Below are 17,299 nucleotides of genomic sequence, written 5' to 3'. Positions count from 1 at the left end.
TGTGTGCTGCTTCTTCTAACGTTTTATGCTACGGTGGTACAGAGATCAAACCTAGGCAGCGCTATTAGAAAACTGTAGGATGTAATAGGTTCACTACATCAAGGAGCAATGTCGGCAATTAGCTCAGTTTCATGTTAAGCTAAAGCGGCACAAAATCAGTGTCTTGACAGGAAATGGGGTAATTGCTGCACAAATATAATAGTATATGTAAGGTCATGGAATTGTGTTTAGGTTCTTTTGTGCAGCCCCGTGGCCAGTGACTACACTGTAGTAACTGAACTCACTCATGCACCACACATACTTTCAGTGATCTTCTATAGAATGGAGCCATGACCATATACTGTATGGTGCAGTGCAGTATGTGGCCCACTTTATTATATATTACAGCTTTGGATCCGCATACTCCAGGGCAGAGACGGCGCCTGTTAGACCCACACTGACTGACAGTAATTATCACCATTCATCATTAACCATAAGCCAGAGATGATAAGAGCTCTTTATGTAAAATGTCAGCCCGCTGAAACGATGAAAATGATTAAAGGGCATCAGTGTGAAATAGAGACATACATGCTGCACGAGGGTTGAGACGAGCTGACGGGGCGGGCAGACGAGCAAGTGGGGCCCCCTGTGGGTGGAGAGGGAAAATAAATAAAGAATAAAAGTAATTTTATTTATTAAAGAGTAAGGCAGAGTGAGAACTGGGCTGCTACAGGAACATCACAAAGAAGAGAGAGAGAAAAAAAAATATCTCTGGGCTGCAAGTCAAGTCTGTATTGATAAAATATCGCTGTCATCTTGACTCAAATATTCTCTGTGCTCCAGCTCGCTGGCTCGCTCTCAGTTCAGCGCGGCTAACCTCTGTGTGAACTCTTCACCGTGAATCAATAGGTCGAGGCATTCGTGGTTAGTTTTTGCAGTGGCAGGCCTATGGTGAAAGCCGAGTGCTGCTCTGTTCGGCAGGCGCCGCGGAATGTCGTCAACCCAGATGTGTGATACTACCGTCTGCAGGTATCACACTGTCATCTGCTTTTAGGCTCTTCCGCCTCAGTTTTTCCATGTTTTCAACCACCCTCCTTTTTTTTTTTTTTCTCACGTCTCCTCTTTACCTGCTCTATAAATAGCTCTGCGTGCCTCTCCTCCACTACGTCTATACCCCTCCGGATGTTTTCCCTGGGGAAGGCAGGCAGGCTTGGGCAGCAGTATAGTCTGCTATTCACGCCTGTCCCCTGAGGGAAGGATGAGCTTCGCTGGCCCTGAGCATCTCCCACCCTCCATCATGCAGCAAACATGATGCCTTGTGGGGACGTACGGTACGAAGCAGGGTCCCGTGCCCCAGCTCGGGGGCACCTGCTAAAGGAAGACATAATAAGGGGTTGCGGCGCTCGAGGCACACTGTCCAGCATAAACTGAATCATCTCATCACCACTCCAGCCGACACTCTACCCACCCACTCCTTCTGACCTGATCTTTTGATTTTGGAAATGGCTACACTTGAGTGTTTTTATTTATTGAGTGTTGCGTGAAAAAAAGTGCTGCCTCTACTGCATTTTATGCTGATATTATAAGAAAAAGTTTGTGTTGTGCACAGTTTTGTGCTTCATTTCCATAAGAATTTTAGATGCTCTGGCCGTGATGTTGTGGGCCGCTGTGTCTTCGTCGTGAAAGATACTCAGGGTGCAGACATGTATTAAATGGATGACCCATCAACCGAATTGATTGAAAGTGATCACTTGTTTGCTCAGGAGATAAAGTGGGTCATCCAGTAGAAGGACAGGTAGATTGATCCCCGGTTCCTCAGCTGTATTCTGAAGTGTCCTTGAGCAAAACACTGCACCCCAAATTGCCCCAATGGCTGTGCTGACAGTGACAGATATGAAATAGGAAAAGTGCTACATATACAAGGGCACGGAGTCAAGCTGGGTTCAGAGTTTGAAAATGTAATCGAGCACAGGCTGGTTTCGGTCACACTGGCTGCTTCAGCCTGAGCATGTGTGTATAGTGCCACATATTCTTTGATATCTGATACGTGCAATAGAAACCACTGTCTTCCCCAAGTCTGTGGGTTTGTTTGTTCACAGGACCACACAAAATCTAAACTGAACTTCTTTGTACCAAACATAGTGGAGTGGTCTGGCCTGGGATGAACCATTTATGTAAATACAGTCTTGTCTTTGACATTGCAACATTATTTACATTTTTGTGAAATAACATACACCCACTTACTTAAAAATCAGGCATATTTAGATGTGTATCCATGAGTCTGCACTGTTTTTTTGTAAGAATTAGACAAACATGTGTTGGACTGTTGGTGCTCCACTTACTGGCAACTTACCTGTGGAGGTTGTTTTCTGTGCCATCTGTCTCGCTGTCATAGGTACAAATTCATCAACCAATCTTCTGAAAATCAGAGTTAGGGGCCACAAAAGAAGTAAGCTATTAAATAAGAAGTGGATGTGAGCGATGGGTTGGATATAATAATCCCCCCCACACACACACACACACATACACACACAAACTTCCTTCAGTTTCTTTACAAATAATGCACAGATAATTTATGAAATGAATCAGGAACTTGTAGATAATATTTATGTTGTCATATAGTTGTATAGTTGTTGTATTCATTCACATTTATTATATGTTATAAATATTCATATTTATACTCTTTTTGCAATCGATTCTAAGACACACGTCAGATGAGCTGGTTACTGTTGATTGCGGTCATGTTTTCTTTTACCAGTTTAAATCTTCAAAATTCTCATTCCCTGCTCTCACCGTACAAACCGAGGAGAGTTCAAAAAGGAGTAAATGAAAAGTGGAAAACAGAGTGTCTTTTTTTTTGGGAGAATCGTCCATGTCAGAGTGTCATAATAAGTCTCGCAGCAGACATCTTCTTCCATCCATCTGTGCTGCTTTCTCTGCACCAAGGACAAAATGCTTACGCCACAATGGAGGCACAGGGAGAAGAGAAGGGCCTCTGGGGAGGGAAAACTTCAGGGAGAGCTTGAAGAGAGATGAGAGCAGGAGGAAGAGAAGGAGGAGGAGAAGGGAAGAAGGTGAGTGTAGGTGTATAGGTAATGAGATGAATCTTTAGTGATTCCTGTGGGGAAAATAGGCCACTGCTGCAACAGATACGCAGAGGAATGATAAGAAAGAGAAAAGAAAAAGTTTAGAGCACGGATTAAAAGATATTACTACTCCAAAACTTGGATGGATGGATGATAGGGTCAGCAAAGCGTGTGTTGTTAATAATATTATTTTAGAGTTGCTTGCTTGCTAAAACTCATTAGTGTTCGGTGTGAATGTACCGTTGACGTGTGTGTGTGTGTGTGTGTATATGCAGATAATGCACTGAAGAAGTAAGTGCATTGGTCCTTCATTTATTTATTATTGACATATCCAGTATGCTAATAACTGATACAATTATGCTGAGTTAGACATTAATAATGTCACACAATAGTTCGTCTATTCATAGTTTCCATCCATTTTTAAAGTGTTCATATTTATATCATTTTGAGCCTGTGCATCTTCTCACACCCAGCAGGTGATGCCATTTAAAGTAGAACTATGCAGGATCAGCTTCTGATTCATTCTGATGCTTAAATTGGGTACTGCGGGGAGATTGGGGGCTGTCTTCACTCCCCCTACTGTCTGTTAATGTAAAATCAGTCTTGCAAAAATCAGGGCTGCTGAGCTGGAATAGAAATTGCTTCACGGCACTACGCACACCAGCCAGGTATCGGCTATAAGATCAAGACGGCGATGGCATTATTTATGACGTTCGTCATGGCAGAGCCGGCAGAAAAAGAAGCAGAAAAAAAAATGTCAAGGAAGCGAGGAACACACATCATAAACATCGGACTGGCATGCAAAAACGGTGCCGACCGGCATTGGACATGGCTCCACGGCTTGTGTTTGCTGGCTCCATTGAAAATAAATGCACATAGTTAGGAAAGGGGAAGGGAGGGTGGGAGCGTCAGCCGTGGCTTTTTACAACAGTGAGGATAAATCGGTAGACAGTGGGTGTTTGGGGTGGTGTCGTCAAAACTGTAAGGGGCGCTCTGTAGATAAAAAGGCAAAAAACAACCATACGTGTAAAGTTCTGCTTTAAGTCCGTTAGGGTTCAGGGCTTGAGGGAGCATTGGGATTTGGCTAATTGTTATACATCCCTGATCTCATTCACTAAAGTCCTGTTACATTTGTACCACATGGTTTCCTTTACAAACAACTTTCATGTCCCTATGGGTTCCACGTTTATTACTCTTTGATCATTAGAGCAGCAAACTATGATAAGGGCACAGGTAGTCGGTGTTCTGTTGTGCCATAGCACCCCTGCATGAAAAGTACATGGCAGATACAGTATGAACGGTGTTCTCTTTTTTTGGTCTCGGATTTGGAATAATGGAGTTCTTTTTTGCAGTAAACTGAGCAGCCATTAATTTTTCAAAAACCCTGTGTCGGTGAAAAAGACTAACAAAGTTACAAGTACACTGTGCAATCAGTTCTAACATCCTAATGACAAGTTTAAGCCAGCGATTATCTGTTTCAGCTTTAATGTAAAGTATTATTCAGTATTTATAAGCACCAAGTCAACAACATTCATATCATGTTATCTTACACACGAGTTATGGATGTTTCATTCTACCTGTTTCTGATAAACATTAAAATAATCATTGGTGGCTGTGGTAAATTAAGCTGTATTAGTTTCAAGTAATTGCTTCTACAAAAAAACATACAGGATGAAGTTTTAAATCTTTCATGACTCGTAGTAAAAATGCTGGAACATTGTGTCATGACATATGTCAGGCTGTGTGTACGCAGTTGTAGCAACACACAGAAACCACACAAAGGTTGTGTGTTGGATGTGATCCCAGTGTGGAGTTAGTCTCCAGTGTGTTGTGGTTTATTTCCAGCCTGTCCAGAGAGCTGCTCAGTTTTTTTGTTGACTAGCCTGTGAAATGAAAAAGAAAACTGTCTGCATAAACTCTGCCAGAATCAGTTCAGGGTCTGCTTTCCCGGATTTTTATTTACATGTTGTCACACATAATCCATCCTCTTACGTCGGGAGTAGCTGCAATGAAAATCAGATTTACTGTGTTCAGGGGATACAGTGGGCAGTAGAGCCATAGCATCTCATATTAGGAGATACTGGGGAAAAAAATGTGCAATCATGCACAGTATGACGAGTAGTGAAATGCATCTGCGTTTGTCTGAACACAAGTTAACAAAAGCTAACGACTTCATAAGACTTCATGTTATTTACTGATTCTATTTAAAAAATCTTCATATATTTTATTTAGAGTTTGGTTCAAGTGGGGATTGTGTAACAGTTGGGTTTTGTTGGAAAAAGTTTCTAAAAGCACCTGGAATTTCCTGTCAAAATCAGAATGTATTTTCTAATGTTACACTGATACTCGGCATATTCCAGGACGTGATGCCCTCAATATTATACAAAAATACAAATCATCCTTTTTAAACGTTGTCATGCCGCACATTCATGCCCGAGGGTGGAAGCATGATCTCGCCTTCCTCACTCGATGGTTTCGATGTGAAAATGCTTGGAGAGTCTTGCTCTACGCTCCTGCAACACCTGTCTGTGCATCTGAGTGTCTTTGTTGTCGGTAATGACACAATTAAGTTCCTCTGTGCTGTTTTTTTTTTTTAATCTCCTGTTTTCTCTCGGGTGCCAGATTAACAATTTGGGATTCAAGACAGTCATTGGACATCCTTAAATCTACTCCACCTTTTTATTTCACATGCACGCCCCCTGTGATGAAAACAATTATTTCTTCTTCATTTTGTATTGGTATGTTTTGACCTAAAATGAGTAATTTTCCTTTTGTTTGAGGAGGCATGTGGGCTTGTTGTAGAGTAATCGCAGCGTTGGGGCTAGCAAGGATCAAAGATGGCAGAGAGAGAGGGAGGATCTGGTGTTTTGGTAGGTCTTGTCTAATCCCTGTGAAGGCTTTTATCATCAACTCTGCTTGTGGCGCTGAAGAGGAGTGTTAAACGCAGCAAGAGGAGAGAGAAAAGAAGAAGAAGAAGCTTGTTAGAGACGGGAGGTGTTGATGAGATAATAACACTCCTGTCCTAGTCCCTGTCTAGCCCAAGAGCTGTGCCATTAGTGTGTGTGTGTGTGTGTGTATACATACATACCCCCCAGCCCTTAAACTCTACGGCCATGTCTTTTCGGGTGGAAATGAGGCTAAGAGCATCTTCTCTGTCATTTCTTTCTCCTTCCTCCCGCTGTATTTCTTCAAAGCGATGTTGTCGGCTGTATGGACTCTCTGCAGGTGCTGCAGACAAACTCCACTTCCTTCAAGACAGCTCATAATTCTTCTATGTTGACTTCCGACAAATACGCTCACTTGCTCACTCGCTGTTGCAGTGTGCACAGACCACTGCTCAAGAGAAACTGTGTGTGTGTGTGAGTGTGTGTTGCTGCATTTCAGAAGAATTTGGCTGATTTTGATGGGTGTCTAAGACATTGATGGCAGGCCACAGGCGTCCACACACCTGCTCACCTACTGACCTGATTGAGTTGCAGGACAAGGAAGTAATGGTGGAGGAAAGTTGACCGCTGCCTTGGGAAATATGTAGCGAGTCTCTGAGCGAGCAAAAACAAGCCCTCAAGTTGGTGGATAGCTTTTTCATTTGCCGCTCTCTGAGATGTGGAGGAGCGCTGGGTAGAGAGGGTGAGAGGAGAAATTGGTGGAGGAGGTGGTGTCGGGGACAAGGGGAGGGCTGGTATTGGTTGTTTGTGATTCTGTTATAAAAAGAATGTTGTGAAATGGGAACAAACTCAATTTCAAGCGCCGTGTCCTCAAGGAGAAGCACTTGGTCCCTTCGCCCACCTCCAGTACCAAATGAAGACTTTATAACCTCTTCACTGCTGCAGATGTTTATAGTTGGAGCTCTGTTTCTGCACCCTGTCACCTCAGAGCTACATATAATCTCTGCATTCTAATCTGGCCAACTTCATTTTTAACTCATTTTCGTGCAACCCTGACTTCTAAGAGTGTATGAATCAAGTGTGTCTTTCCATGCTCATCTGGATAGAGGAGCTAAAGTCCAAAACATTCATTAACAACCAGAGATTTTTCTAGTGATCTTGCTTAGTGCTGGTTTAACTATTACAATTTGTCTGACTCCACCACAATAGGTGGCGCTGTATCTCCCCGTAACTTAGTGCGTATTGAATCAGTGTCTTGTTGACCTGGCTCTTGTGGCTGCTGTGTTGTCCGAAGACGCCGCTCCGGTATGATTTCTGGCACCAGTACTGCAGTTTATATGTCATCTCCTCCTCCTTCCGTGTCAAAGACTGGGGAGTCCGACTCCAGTCTGACTAAGCGTATGTATCAGTAATCAGACTATGACTCACATTATCCAGGTTTGTTAGTCTGGCTAAAATCGAGCTAGTCCTAGTCGGTTTACATGACATTAAGAGAACTGAATTATTGTTCTAGTGTGACTAAAATCTGACTTTTAACATGCATGTAAACGTAAATTTACTTTCATTCAGAAAATATGTTCCTTACAATATGTAATACACTTGGAAATTATTATTTTTTAGAAATGACAAAACTTGAAATAAGACAAAATAAAAGCCTTACCTGAAAGTGAACATGGGGTGAGAGAGAACCTGGAGAAGAAGAGTGATGTGGGAGATGATGGTGGGTAAAGCGTCATTTGCTTCCTGTTCTCTGTTTTAGTCCCTGGTCCTGCCCAAATAAATCACATCTCCAGACATTCCTCTCAACCCTAATGCCTGTACACAAGTCATAATTCAGACAAGTAGAGCAAATTAGATAAATGACTCCCACCACCCTCAAAGACAGAGATTTCTCATTTGAGTGGAGATTAAATTAACACCACTGGGACTGGCTTGTGAGTCATTACATGGTTTGCTGCGGTGATAACACATCACTTTACATGTCTGCAGATTCTCCGAGGGGGATCTGTTTGTCCCTTTTTCCCCCCATCTTTTAATAATAACAGTGTAGCAGAGCGAAATTCCCTGGGTGTGTTGAAGAATTATTAAATCCATTCGTGTCAGCACACTGCTTTTGTTATGTCACTTTGCTGGGCTGATGAAGAGCACTCAGAGGAGTGTAATTGGCGGCATCCATTTGTGACCTTGGGTGTAAAAGCGCAAGGGGCCACTGCATCATCAATACGAGACGGCGGGACGTCGGCGCCCTGAGGGAGGGAGAGGCAGAGAGAAGGCTGGTTGATGGGGGAGGGATGAGAGGATGGTGGCACTGCCATCTGTCTGTGTGTTCTGACCCACTGCCCTCCTCAGTGGCCCAGTGCCCAAATTAGGAGGAGTGACACACCAGCTAATTGGAACACATGAGTGTTTGTGCATGTGTGTGTCCGTTTGTGAGGAGCAACAGTCTCCGCGCAGAGAAATTACAAAATCACTAGCCTCCACTTGGCAAGATATTTCATGGAAAAATACTCCTGTCTTATTAGCCTGAATCATGAAGTTGAGCTGCAGCAGACAAGACTACTCCATCCCCATTACAACATTTTACTGTGGCTGCTCCCTGAAAGTCCATGACTCGCATCATCCGTTGCAGACCCTGCAGTCAACTGAGATTCCTCTAGTCAGAGAAATAACTTGGCTTGTTTATTATACTATATTAACATCACCCTGAATGTCCAACAGAAACCTGTTCAAAAACCTCACTGTTTAAGATAGTGAATAAGTGATGATTTGTCATCTTTGTGGAGGGATTTATTTGAATTGAAGAGCAAAATTTTTTTATCAAATCTTAGTATACATAGTATACTTGGTATACATATATGTATGGATATATGTATATGTATATATATACATATATATATGTCTATATATATATATATATATGTATGTATAATGTAAAACTACCATGGTCTAAATATGAAAATCAGCCTTCTCCAGCCTTCCATGACCTCTAATCAAATACCCACCTCGCCATCATGTACAACCCAGTTTTATTGTTGTAACAACTGTGTGCATTTAGACTCAAATGCAGGACACGATACATCAAGGTTCAAGCAAAAAAATAATAATCAGAGGCTGGAAAGTCAAATAGGGCAGAAGTTAAAACAAAATCACTTGGCTAGAGAGCAGACTAAGAAATGATAATAATAAAAAAAAAAACAGATGGTCATGAGAGCTAAACTGGAACACTTGCAGTAAACTGGTGAGATGACCTGCCAGGGTCTGGAATCTTACTTAATTAATTAGGGCGTGTCTATCAATCACTGTGGGTGGGATAAGAGGGAGAAGCAGAAGTGAAGGTATTTGAAGTTTGACGAAAAACATCACATTGAAGTTTAATTACAAAACTGAAGAATAAAAACGTATTTGTTTATTTGATATGATTTGCAGCACTTTCCTGGCCTACCAGTTTGCCACAGACTACACAGACACTTCTTGATCCTTAAAGAAATGACAAATTGAAAATGCATGTGCTCGTGCATAGGCTGGTACGTTGAGATGGAGCATGTCACGTTAACAAGAGTCTCAGCACTGGAAGTTCATTATCATCGGACGGGCCGACATCTATCACTACTCCCTGGAATAGTTTCAATTAAGTGATCTGCAAAATCGCTGTTTTTTTGTAGAACATCATTTGTGTTAAAGCTCTGTCAGCCCACGTAGGTATTTTTCAATTACTGGAGCTAATTAGATCTCCTAGGGCAGAGCTTGGCTGAGAGTTTGTTAAAGTCACCAAACTTAAACTTGTTTGCATTCTATCTTGTGGTTTGTTTAACCTCTTCACGAAAAGTATACTTATTGTATATTTGTATCAAATTGTATATCATTACTATTTGACCTGAATTTGAAGTTATTTATTTAGTGTTGAACTAATCTAGCATTAAATATCAACTTATATTAGCAACCAGCTATTTGAAAGTGGCAGCAGTTTTAATCAGAAACAAATGTGTTTTAGACTTAAAACTATTTCAGCTGTATGATCAAGCAGATGCTTGTTAAACCGTCAGTCCAGTCTTAAGGCAATAGTATGATATGAATTGCTGCCTCATAGAGTGGTATGTTGTTCAACTTTCCTTTCCTTTCCTTTCAGAGAAAAATTAAGTTATTGGTTTTTCTGCCCAATATATGCAATAGAATTTAAGTGAAAAGTCAAAAGTGAAAATACTTTTGTAGGAATTCACCTATCAACCTCGGTGGGTGGTTCTTGTGATTTGGTTTAAATTAGAATAATCAGCATCCATGAAACTCTTCAAAAATCAACATTTACAACTTTAACTTTCTGTTTTGAGGTTTGATGTTCTCTAAGTGCCGACATTAAATCTCGTCAGCATCAATAAAATGCAAAACCCTATGTTGACGTGAAGTCGGCCAACTGAGGGAGAGGAGGCCAGGCCACACGGTTCACTTCCCGCTTTGTGAGGCGAAAACGTTGCCCGTTGGCGCTTTAACATGCAGTAGAGACGGGGGAAGGGAGCAAATGTCAGACAGAAAAGAAGAAGGATGAGAGAAGGGAAGCTAAGAAGTGTGAAACATTTTGTTAAACTCATTCTAATGTGAGGAACATCACTTGGCTGCCTGACAAGCAGCCCTGGGGCAGAGATCGCATTAAGTGTTGAATGGGAAAGATGCATGCTGTATATACACTCACAAACACCTGTTATTATGGAGGATATGGACAATGCCAGCGGGCCAGAATTAATGATTCTCTGAGTTCCTCTTTTTTTTTTTTTTACTCATCTTTTCATCCTTTCTTGTAATATGCTATCACTCATTTGCACAGGATGTGAACTGCATTTCGGATGCATATGAAGTTTGTGGGTGCATACAGATGCAAAATAGTCTCTGTGCAGAGAACACACATATGTACAAAATGAAGTGGTTCCAACTTAAAACAACACCGTGGAACCTTTTCTTGACATGCTATTACCATAGCAGACACGGAAGATGGAAGATGAAGATGCGCCTGATTCTGGCAGTTTGAGTCTCGGACTTAGGATAGTTTAGGTTTGTTGAAGTGTAGTCGCATGTGTTGACGCCTTGATAACATTGCCTCCAGCAGTGAGTTCAAATATGTTACCTCATCCTTTGAAATCATTTGTTTGGATTGACCTGAGCTACATAAACTTTTCCAAATGAGTCTATGCGAAAATTGCTGGTTTCTCAAAGCAGAGTGAGCGGTTTACAAACCTCAGTTTCCACCTGAAAAAGGCTAATGGTGAGATAAAGTGGAAGATATATTCATCAGCAGTTGTAGATTGTATAAGGCGAGCCTTTATTGGCTACAGTTAGTTTCACCTTCTGTCCCAGACATGTTTTCAGTCTGAGTAGGTGTCCAGGTCTCAGGTTTGCTCACAGAAATGTTGCCATGTGAGTATCTATAGTCCTCATACAAATACTCAATAAAAAAACTAAGTTTCATAATTCTCTCAGTGTCCCCACCCACTCACTAAACTTACATAGTGCAAGGACAGAAATGTAGCTGCAGAATGGGAAGGAAAAAGGCTCAATTTTCCCTATAACAAATCAGTGAGCCATCAACACAATTCTGAAGCTGTTAAAAATGTAAAAACAATGTTCCTTTAAGTCAACATTTGCACATATTACAGGATTTTTAATGTCTGAATCTAAATCATCCAAGATAAGAGATACAAATTGAAGAAAATAATGGACAGAACTTAATCAGTGGTCATTTAGCATGGCCAGTGTGTATATTGCTGCCAAACATCTTCTAGTAATAACAGGATTGCATTTGTGGGATGAATAAATCTGTATTGTTTATAGATTATATTGCTCTTGTCTGCCTGGTTCTATTGCTATAGCTCACATTACTGTTCCTTTTTTATCTGACTTGAAATGTATATAAATGCATATATTTCACTTCCAACATTTTTTTGAAAAAAAAAGAACAAAATGGTGCTTCCACAGAGCGGTGCTGGTGTTGCAGTCTGACATTTGTATGTGTGTCTGTCTGTGAGCAGCTTAACTCAAAAGGGAAAGATACAACTTGAGGAAATTCTCTTGGGATGTAGGTTATGGCCAAAGGGAGATATAGTTATATTTTGTTGTTGATGTGGGACATTCTGCGGCCTTGGTGGTAGGTTTGCACAGTTGAGGAAAAAAGAAACTCGATATTTTACCGTGACGTCCAGCTCGTTGCCGCCAAGTTTGTACTTAACGCTGCACATTTAACGGTAATGTGTTGTTTCCTGTTTTATTCCGAGTGCGGACTGCTGAGGTTTCAGCACGGAAGGTGACCACAGTCAAGGGGAAACCATGCACTGTGGCACCTGCCTCAGCGTCGCCCACCTCATCAGTCACACCTGTCAGACAGATGAACCCGTATGTGTGTATGTGTGTGACTCTGTCAAGTGCCAGAGCCCACAGAGAATGGTTAGGAAGGAAAGGATGTGTGGGAGTTGGACGGTAAAAAAAAGTTCCCGACTAACTTCTGCTGTTTTTCCGTATCTCCACAGTCAATCTTCTGGACACCACAACAATCTCAGGAGACTGGGGATGGCTGACGTATCCGTCACATGGGGTAAGGTTTGAAAATATGACACAAGTAAAATACCCAAACAATGACATTTAGATACCAAATCAACATCTATCCAACATCAGTTAATCCTCATTGTGAAATCCCCCTCCACAAAAGCAACACCAGCTTTTCCGGTTATTATGATTATTATTCCATGTGAAGCTATGTCAGAACGTGATGCTCTAGTTTAGGTGGAAGCCTACATGCGATTATTAAACAAGACCTAGTGGCACCGCTGTCAACGATACAGGCTAATCATATATATGTCAGTCGCAGCCAGAAACATGCAACTACACGCAATCCTCACCCAATTCCAGCATTAGCTTCGACCCCACATACTGGCAGCAAGGTGCATATCACAGAGGGGAGCTTACAGGCTTTCCAGGGGGTGGAAGATGAGAGGAGGGATGGAGGGAAGAAAGAGAGAGATGAAAGAGGGAGAGTGAGGTGACGGCGCGGGCACCGCGTCGCTACATTATCATATTGTAATGCCACCCGATGATGCCTGGGGTGATGAATTAGGACTCCAGTCGCGATCTTTATAGCGGTGAGATGCCACCGCCATCCCTGACTCCCCCAGCTGTCATTGCAGTGGTAGAAACATTTAACTCACCTCCAGCCCACACAACAGAAGGTGAGGTGATTGAACGGCCGCCAGCAGGAACAGATGGATTGTCTTTCAAGTCCCCAAGAAAAGGGGTGAAAGAATTGGATTAGAGTTTTGAGCAAAATGACTCCTCCGATTGTGAAATCAGCGTGAGAGGTGAATCTGCTCCATCCTGACAGAGCCGTGTTACAGCATCTAGATAACATACACTCAGCCTGTGGTGCCTCGTGTAATTGGTTCAATATGGCAGAAATATTCATTCGTACCTTCACCGGCTGGTGTGCTTATATATCCTATGCTACAGGATCTGAGTAAGCTGTATGTATTTTTGTCTCAAAGGGTGCAGGCAATGGTTCACATGCACATGTGTCGGCCATGGCATCTGGCGTGTACTATCTATATATTGAATTACTTGAAAGGGCTTTTTTGCAAGTTAAGTGGCAGGGTCACCTTCAGGTGGACACCTTGACCTATTTTCTCCAATGATCACTTGGCTCGGTTACTTGCTGTGTTTAGTGCTGCGTTCAAGTAAAACCTGTGAAATATAGCGTATCGCTGAACTCAGAGCTTTTCACAAAACTAAAGGTTAATAAATCATGAATACGAAGAACAGCAACCACAATGAACGACAGCACCCAAATGCAACGCTCAGACTGGCTCGATAACAACACACCAAAGGAGTGTGCCATCAGTCTTTGCTCGGTGTCCTTGTGCGTAATATTCGTTTCCCAACATCTTACTAAACAGTATACTGTGCTTAATTATTATGCTTATTTAAAAGTGCTACATTACAGAATCCAGATTATATATCGGGGCCATTGACAGTTACAGTGCGTGTTTTGACATTCATTTGTGTATAAGAGAGAGACAGATAGACAGACAGAGACAGAAGAAGCTTGGCTGGCTTGCTGGGTTTAAGTCACTGCAGTGAAGAGGCTGCTCTCCTCCAAGGTTTGATTTACTTAAAGAACTAAGTGCCACTGTAGACTGAGTATGTTCTGAGCTCGACATTGAGGCATTCACAACCATTATTCAGCAAAGCTATCAGAGCAGCAGCAGCAGCAGCAGCAACAGCCGCCGCAGGACTTATAAGCCCCTGCTTCTCCACATTTTAAGCCATATTTAAACCAAGAAACTACCAAAGTCTGATGGTTTGAACACCCATGTTTGCACTGCTTTAGACATATTCTCCAGAATATGTGGACTTAATCTTCAAATAAAACCTTTAATTAAAAAGAAACTACAAGTAATGGTGCGTACAGGGCTGTAAAACAGTGACCCATTTGGGTGCAGACAAAAAAATCTTGCGAATTAGGATTGGTGGGAAAAAAAAAATCGATATTTTGAAGTATCGCGATATTTTTTGTTTCAGATATTATATCGCTTTTGAAGCACCAAGTATAAATTCTTTTAAACCATACAATTTTTTTTTAATGCTCAAATCCTCAGTCCTTGGTTATCCAGGATCATATTTTAATAATAATTCAGTTATTATACTATCACACATTATTGTTTTATATTGCTCTAATATACTGAAGTGTTTTAAAATGTATGCAGAAACCTGCTAGTAGAGTTTTTAGTAGAGTTTTTTTGCACTTGGGAGAACAGTGTGATGAAGTTTTAGTTGTTAGTTCTGTGTGACAGAACAAATTGTTCAGTGTCTACATTTTTTATTTTGATGTTAAAAAATGTATCATTGCTGCATACAGACACATTTTTGACTGATCCACTCCGGGCAGCACGTGAACAATGAACAGTGACCTATCAATTTAAATGCCTTGTGAGTATCATATTAAGATAGACGTGACAAAACTTTTGTTTATAATGTGAGCGATATGAAATTCAGCTGAGTATAGTGTGTCAAGTCTGTCGAGTGTGTATGTGTGTGTGTGTGTGTGTGTGAGAGGAAAAACAGTGCTGACCTTGTGGGTTCTTTTGATGAATGCATATTTTGACAATTCCTAACTGTGTCACACTCTCGCTTCACACAAACCAATTCACACACACAGCACGTATCCATATAAGGTTATATTCTTTTTGCCATCCTGACAATTTACTGTGTTCAGAAAGTGCCATGCTAGCAGCATCAATTTTTCAGCTGCCCTCTACTCCGGGCAGGAGCAGCTCTTTGATGGACTTATGTCGAGCAATTGCAGCTGCTGTGGAGGGACAAGGTTTGTGCCACCGCGCAGTTACTGTAAGTCACAAACAGCCTTTATCATTTGATGCTGACATAGACGGGTGTATGTGTCGTCAGGCCGTGTTTGATTCACGTCGGGATTCAGTAATATCACGCCAAATTTAGTGGTCCACCCACTTGATGGAGTCAGGCTCTGCTACCCACATGTCACCATGAGAAAGTAAGTGAGGCAAAGGTGATAGAGAGGTTGCCCACAGGGAATACAAGTAGGATAAGTGTTACGTTGACGGATTAAAAAAAGTGCAGTTTTTTTGAATGTATACTCATTTTCAGATAGAGGGACTCGGGTCCTGAACACATTTCCACCACGGATGTGTGTCTGTGAGTCACTGGGGCTGACGTGATACACATCTTGATGCCATTGCTAGTAATCTCCATTACACATATGCACGCAGCACTCCAGACTAAGCACTGGTGCGCCTAACTTTTTTCAGCACAAAATTTAGTTGCACCCACATTTCAACGTGCACCGTTTTAAGGGTTGTCCTTTTTTTGTCATTTCCCATATACATTCACATTCATGTAGATGACTGTAAACAAGAAGAAAGTGTAGGTAAATATTTGTCTTCATTAGAAGCTCAAACATAGTGTGTATACACACACACACGCACACAGGTAAAAGCCTTACTGTTTTTCAGTGGTTATATAGTGAAAAGAGAGTGGCAAACAAACCTGCAACAAACTAAATTAAATGCAAGGCAAATGTTATTCCTAACTAACTCTTTTGAAAATATGAAACTATTATACTATATAATGACTACTACCATACTATACTACGATGTAGTACACACACACTCTCTTGCCGGGATCAGACTACACAATATTTTTCTCTTTCACGATGGTCACCATGGTCAGATAATCAGTCACAGTGCCACGGATTCTTGCCGTGTCTTGTTCGGGGGGGACTGGCAACTCAAGGATTGGTAACCCTGACCAATCATTGTTCACAACACTGCGCAAGTTCATAGGTCATCAGGGAGGGCGGGGCGAGGAGTTGTCAGTCATTACTCGCTGAGTTGCTGAAGTGCCTTCGCTATTCCTCGCCTACGTTTGAATTTTTTTCGTGCTAGACCCATGAGGAGACGTCAAAGTGGCAGAGGTTCTGTTCAGTGAAGCTCAATGAGGCGTTCTTCGGTGTCACTGTTCCACCTAACAGCAGCAGCATCCCTCTTTATCCTCGCCATGTTTATGTCTGTATATTTTATGCCGTGTTATCCTATTGGTCAAAGTCCAGCAGTACATCGTAGGAGATGTCAGACTAGGTAGGGAAATGGAAACAATTCTAACATGGTCACCAAATGATGCTTTGGACGTCAACATGGCACTTCACTTCTCAGCTCTTCTGGAGGAGACGCGCAATAGTGCTTCTTCACTGCTCGTATTTGTTTCTTTAGTAGCAGCTCAGTAAACATATCATTGTTGTTGGACTTCTAAAAAACACCTTTTTAGAGTCCTTTGTAGTGCAAAAGAAAAGTACAGAAGGGCTACTGCTTGCTTTTTCATCTTGTGTGTTATCTGTCTCCACCTATACGCACACATTTACCAATTAAACTATTTATAAAGGCAACAGACAACTTTCAAGTCGCAGCAGTTGAAAGAAATCAGTAAGGACTCGGGCACGATTGCTATTGTGTCTTAATAAAAACCTTGTTTAAAAAACACCCATGTCTCAGGAATACACATTTTCATTGTGTGCAGTCGTGGTGTTTTTCAGGGCAGGAATTCTTATTACAGCACAACTCTCACTCCGGCTGAATCATTCGTGTATAGACACTACAGTAGTTGTGTTACTTACTGATCTTGATTTCTGATTTCTGGAGCTCTCAAGGGAGCGAACGCCAGTCTGAGGTTTACTCTCGTTGTCTATCTTTCATTTAATCGCTCTCCTCCTTCATCGCTGACTTGTTTTTGTCCTTTTAGTGTGTTGTTTTTCTCAGTTCCATTTGAGATTTCTATCACAGGTCATAGAGA

The 17,299-nt window shown here is 41.7% G+C and overlaps 1 protein-coding gene across 5 annotated transcripts in view; it reads left to right on the top strand.

The window, feature by feature from the left end:
- Positions 1-17,299, top strand: part of epha8 (eph receptor A8) — a 92,731-nt gene that overhangs the window by 9,465 nt on the left and 65,967 nt on the right. For all 5 annotated transcript variants that reach the window (XM_044034343.1, XM_044034340.1, XM_044034339.1 and 2 more), the window contains exon 2: positions 12,460-12,524. In XM_044034343.1, coding sequence (XP_043890278.1) covers positions 12,460-12,524 — 65 coding nt within the window. The remainder of the gene's footprint in view (positions 1-12,459; positions 12,525-17,299) is intronic.

The sequence above is a fragment of the Solea senegalensis genome, linkage group LG9, assembly GCF_019176455.1.
Source record: "Solea senegalensis isolate Sse05_10M linkage group LG9, IFAPA_SoseM_1, whole genome shotgun sequence".
In the NCBI taxonomy this organism is placed as follows: Eukaryota; Metazoa; Chordata; class Actinopteri; order Pleuronectiformes; family Soleidae; genus Solea; species Solea senegalensis.
Note: the sequence above shows the minus strand (reverse complement) of the source record. Positions and strands in the feature narration are given on the sequence as shown.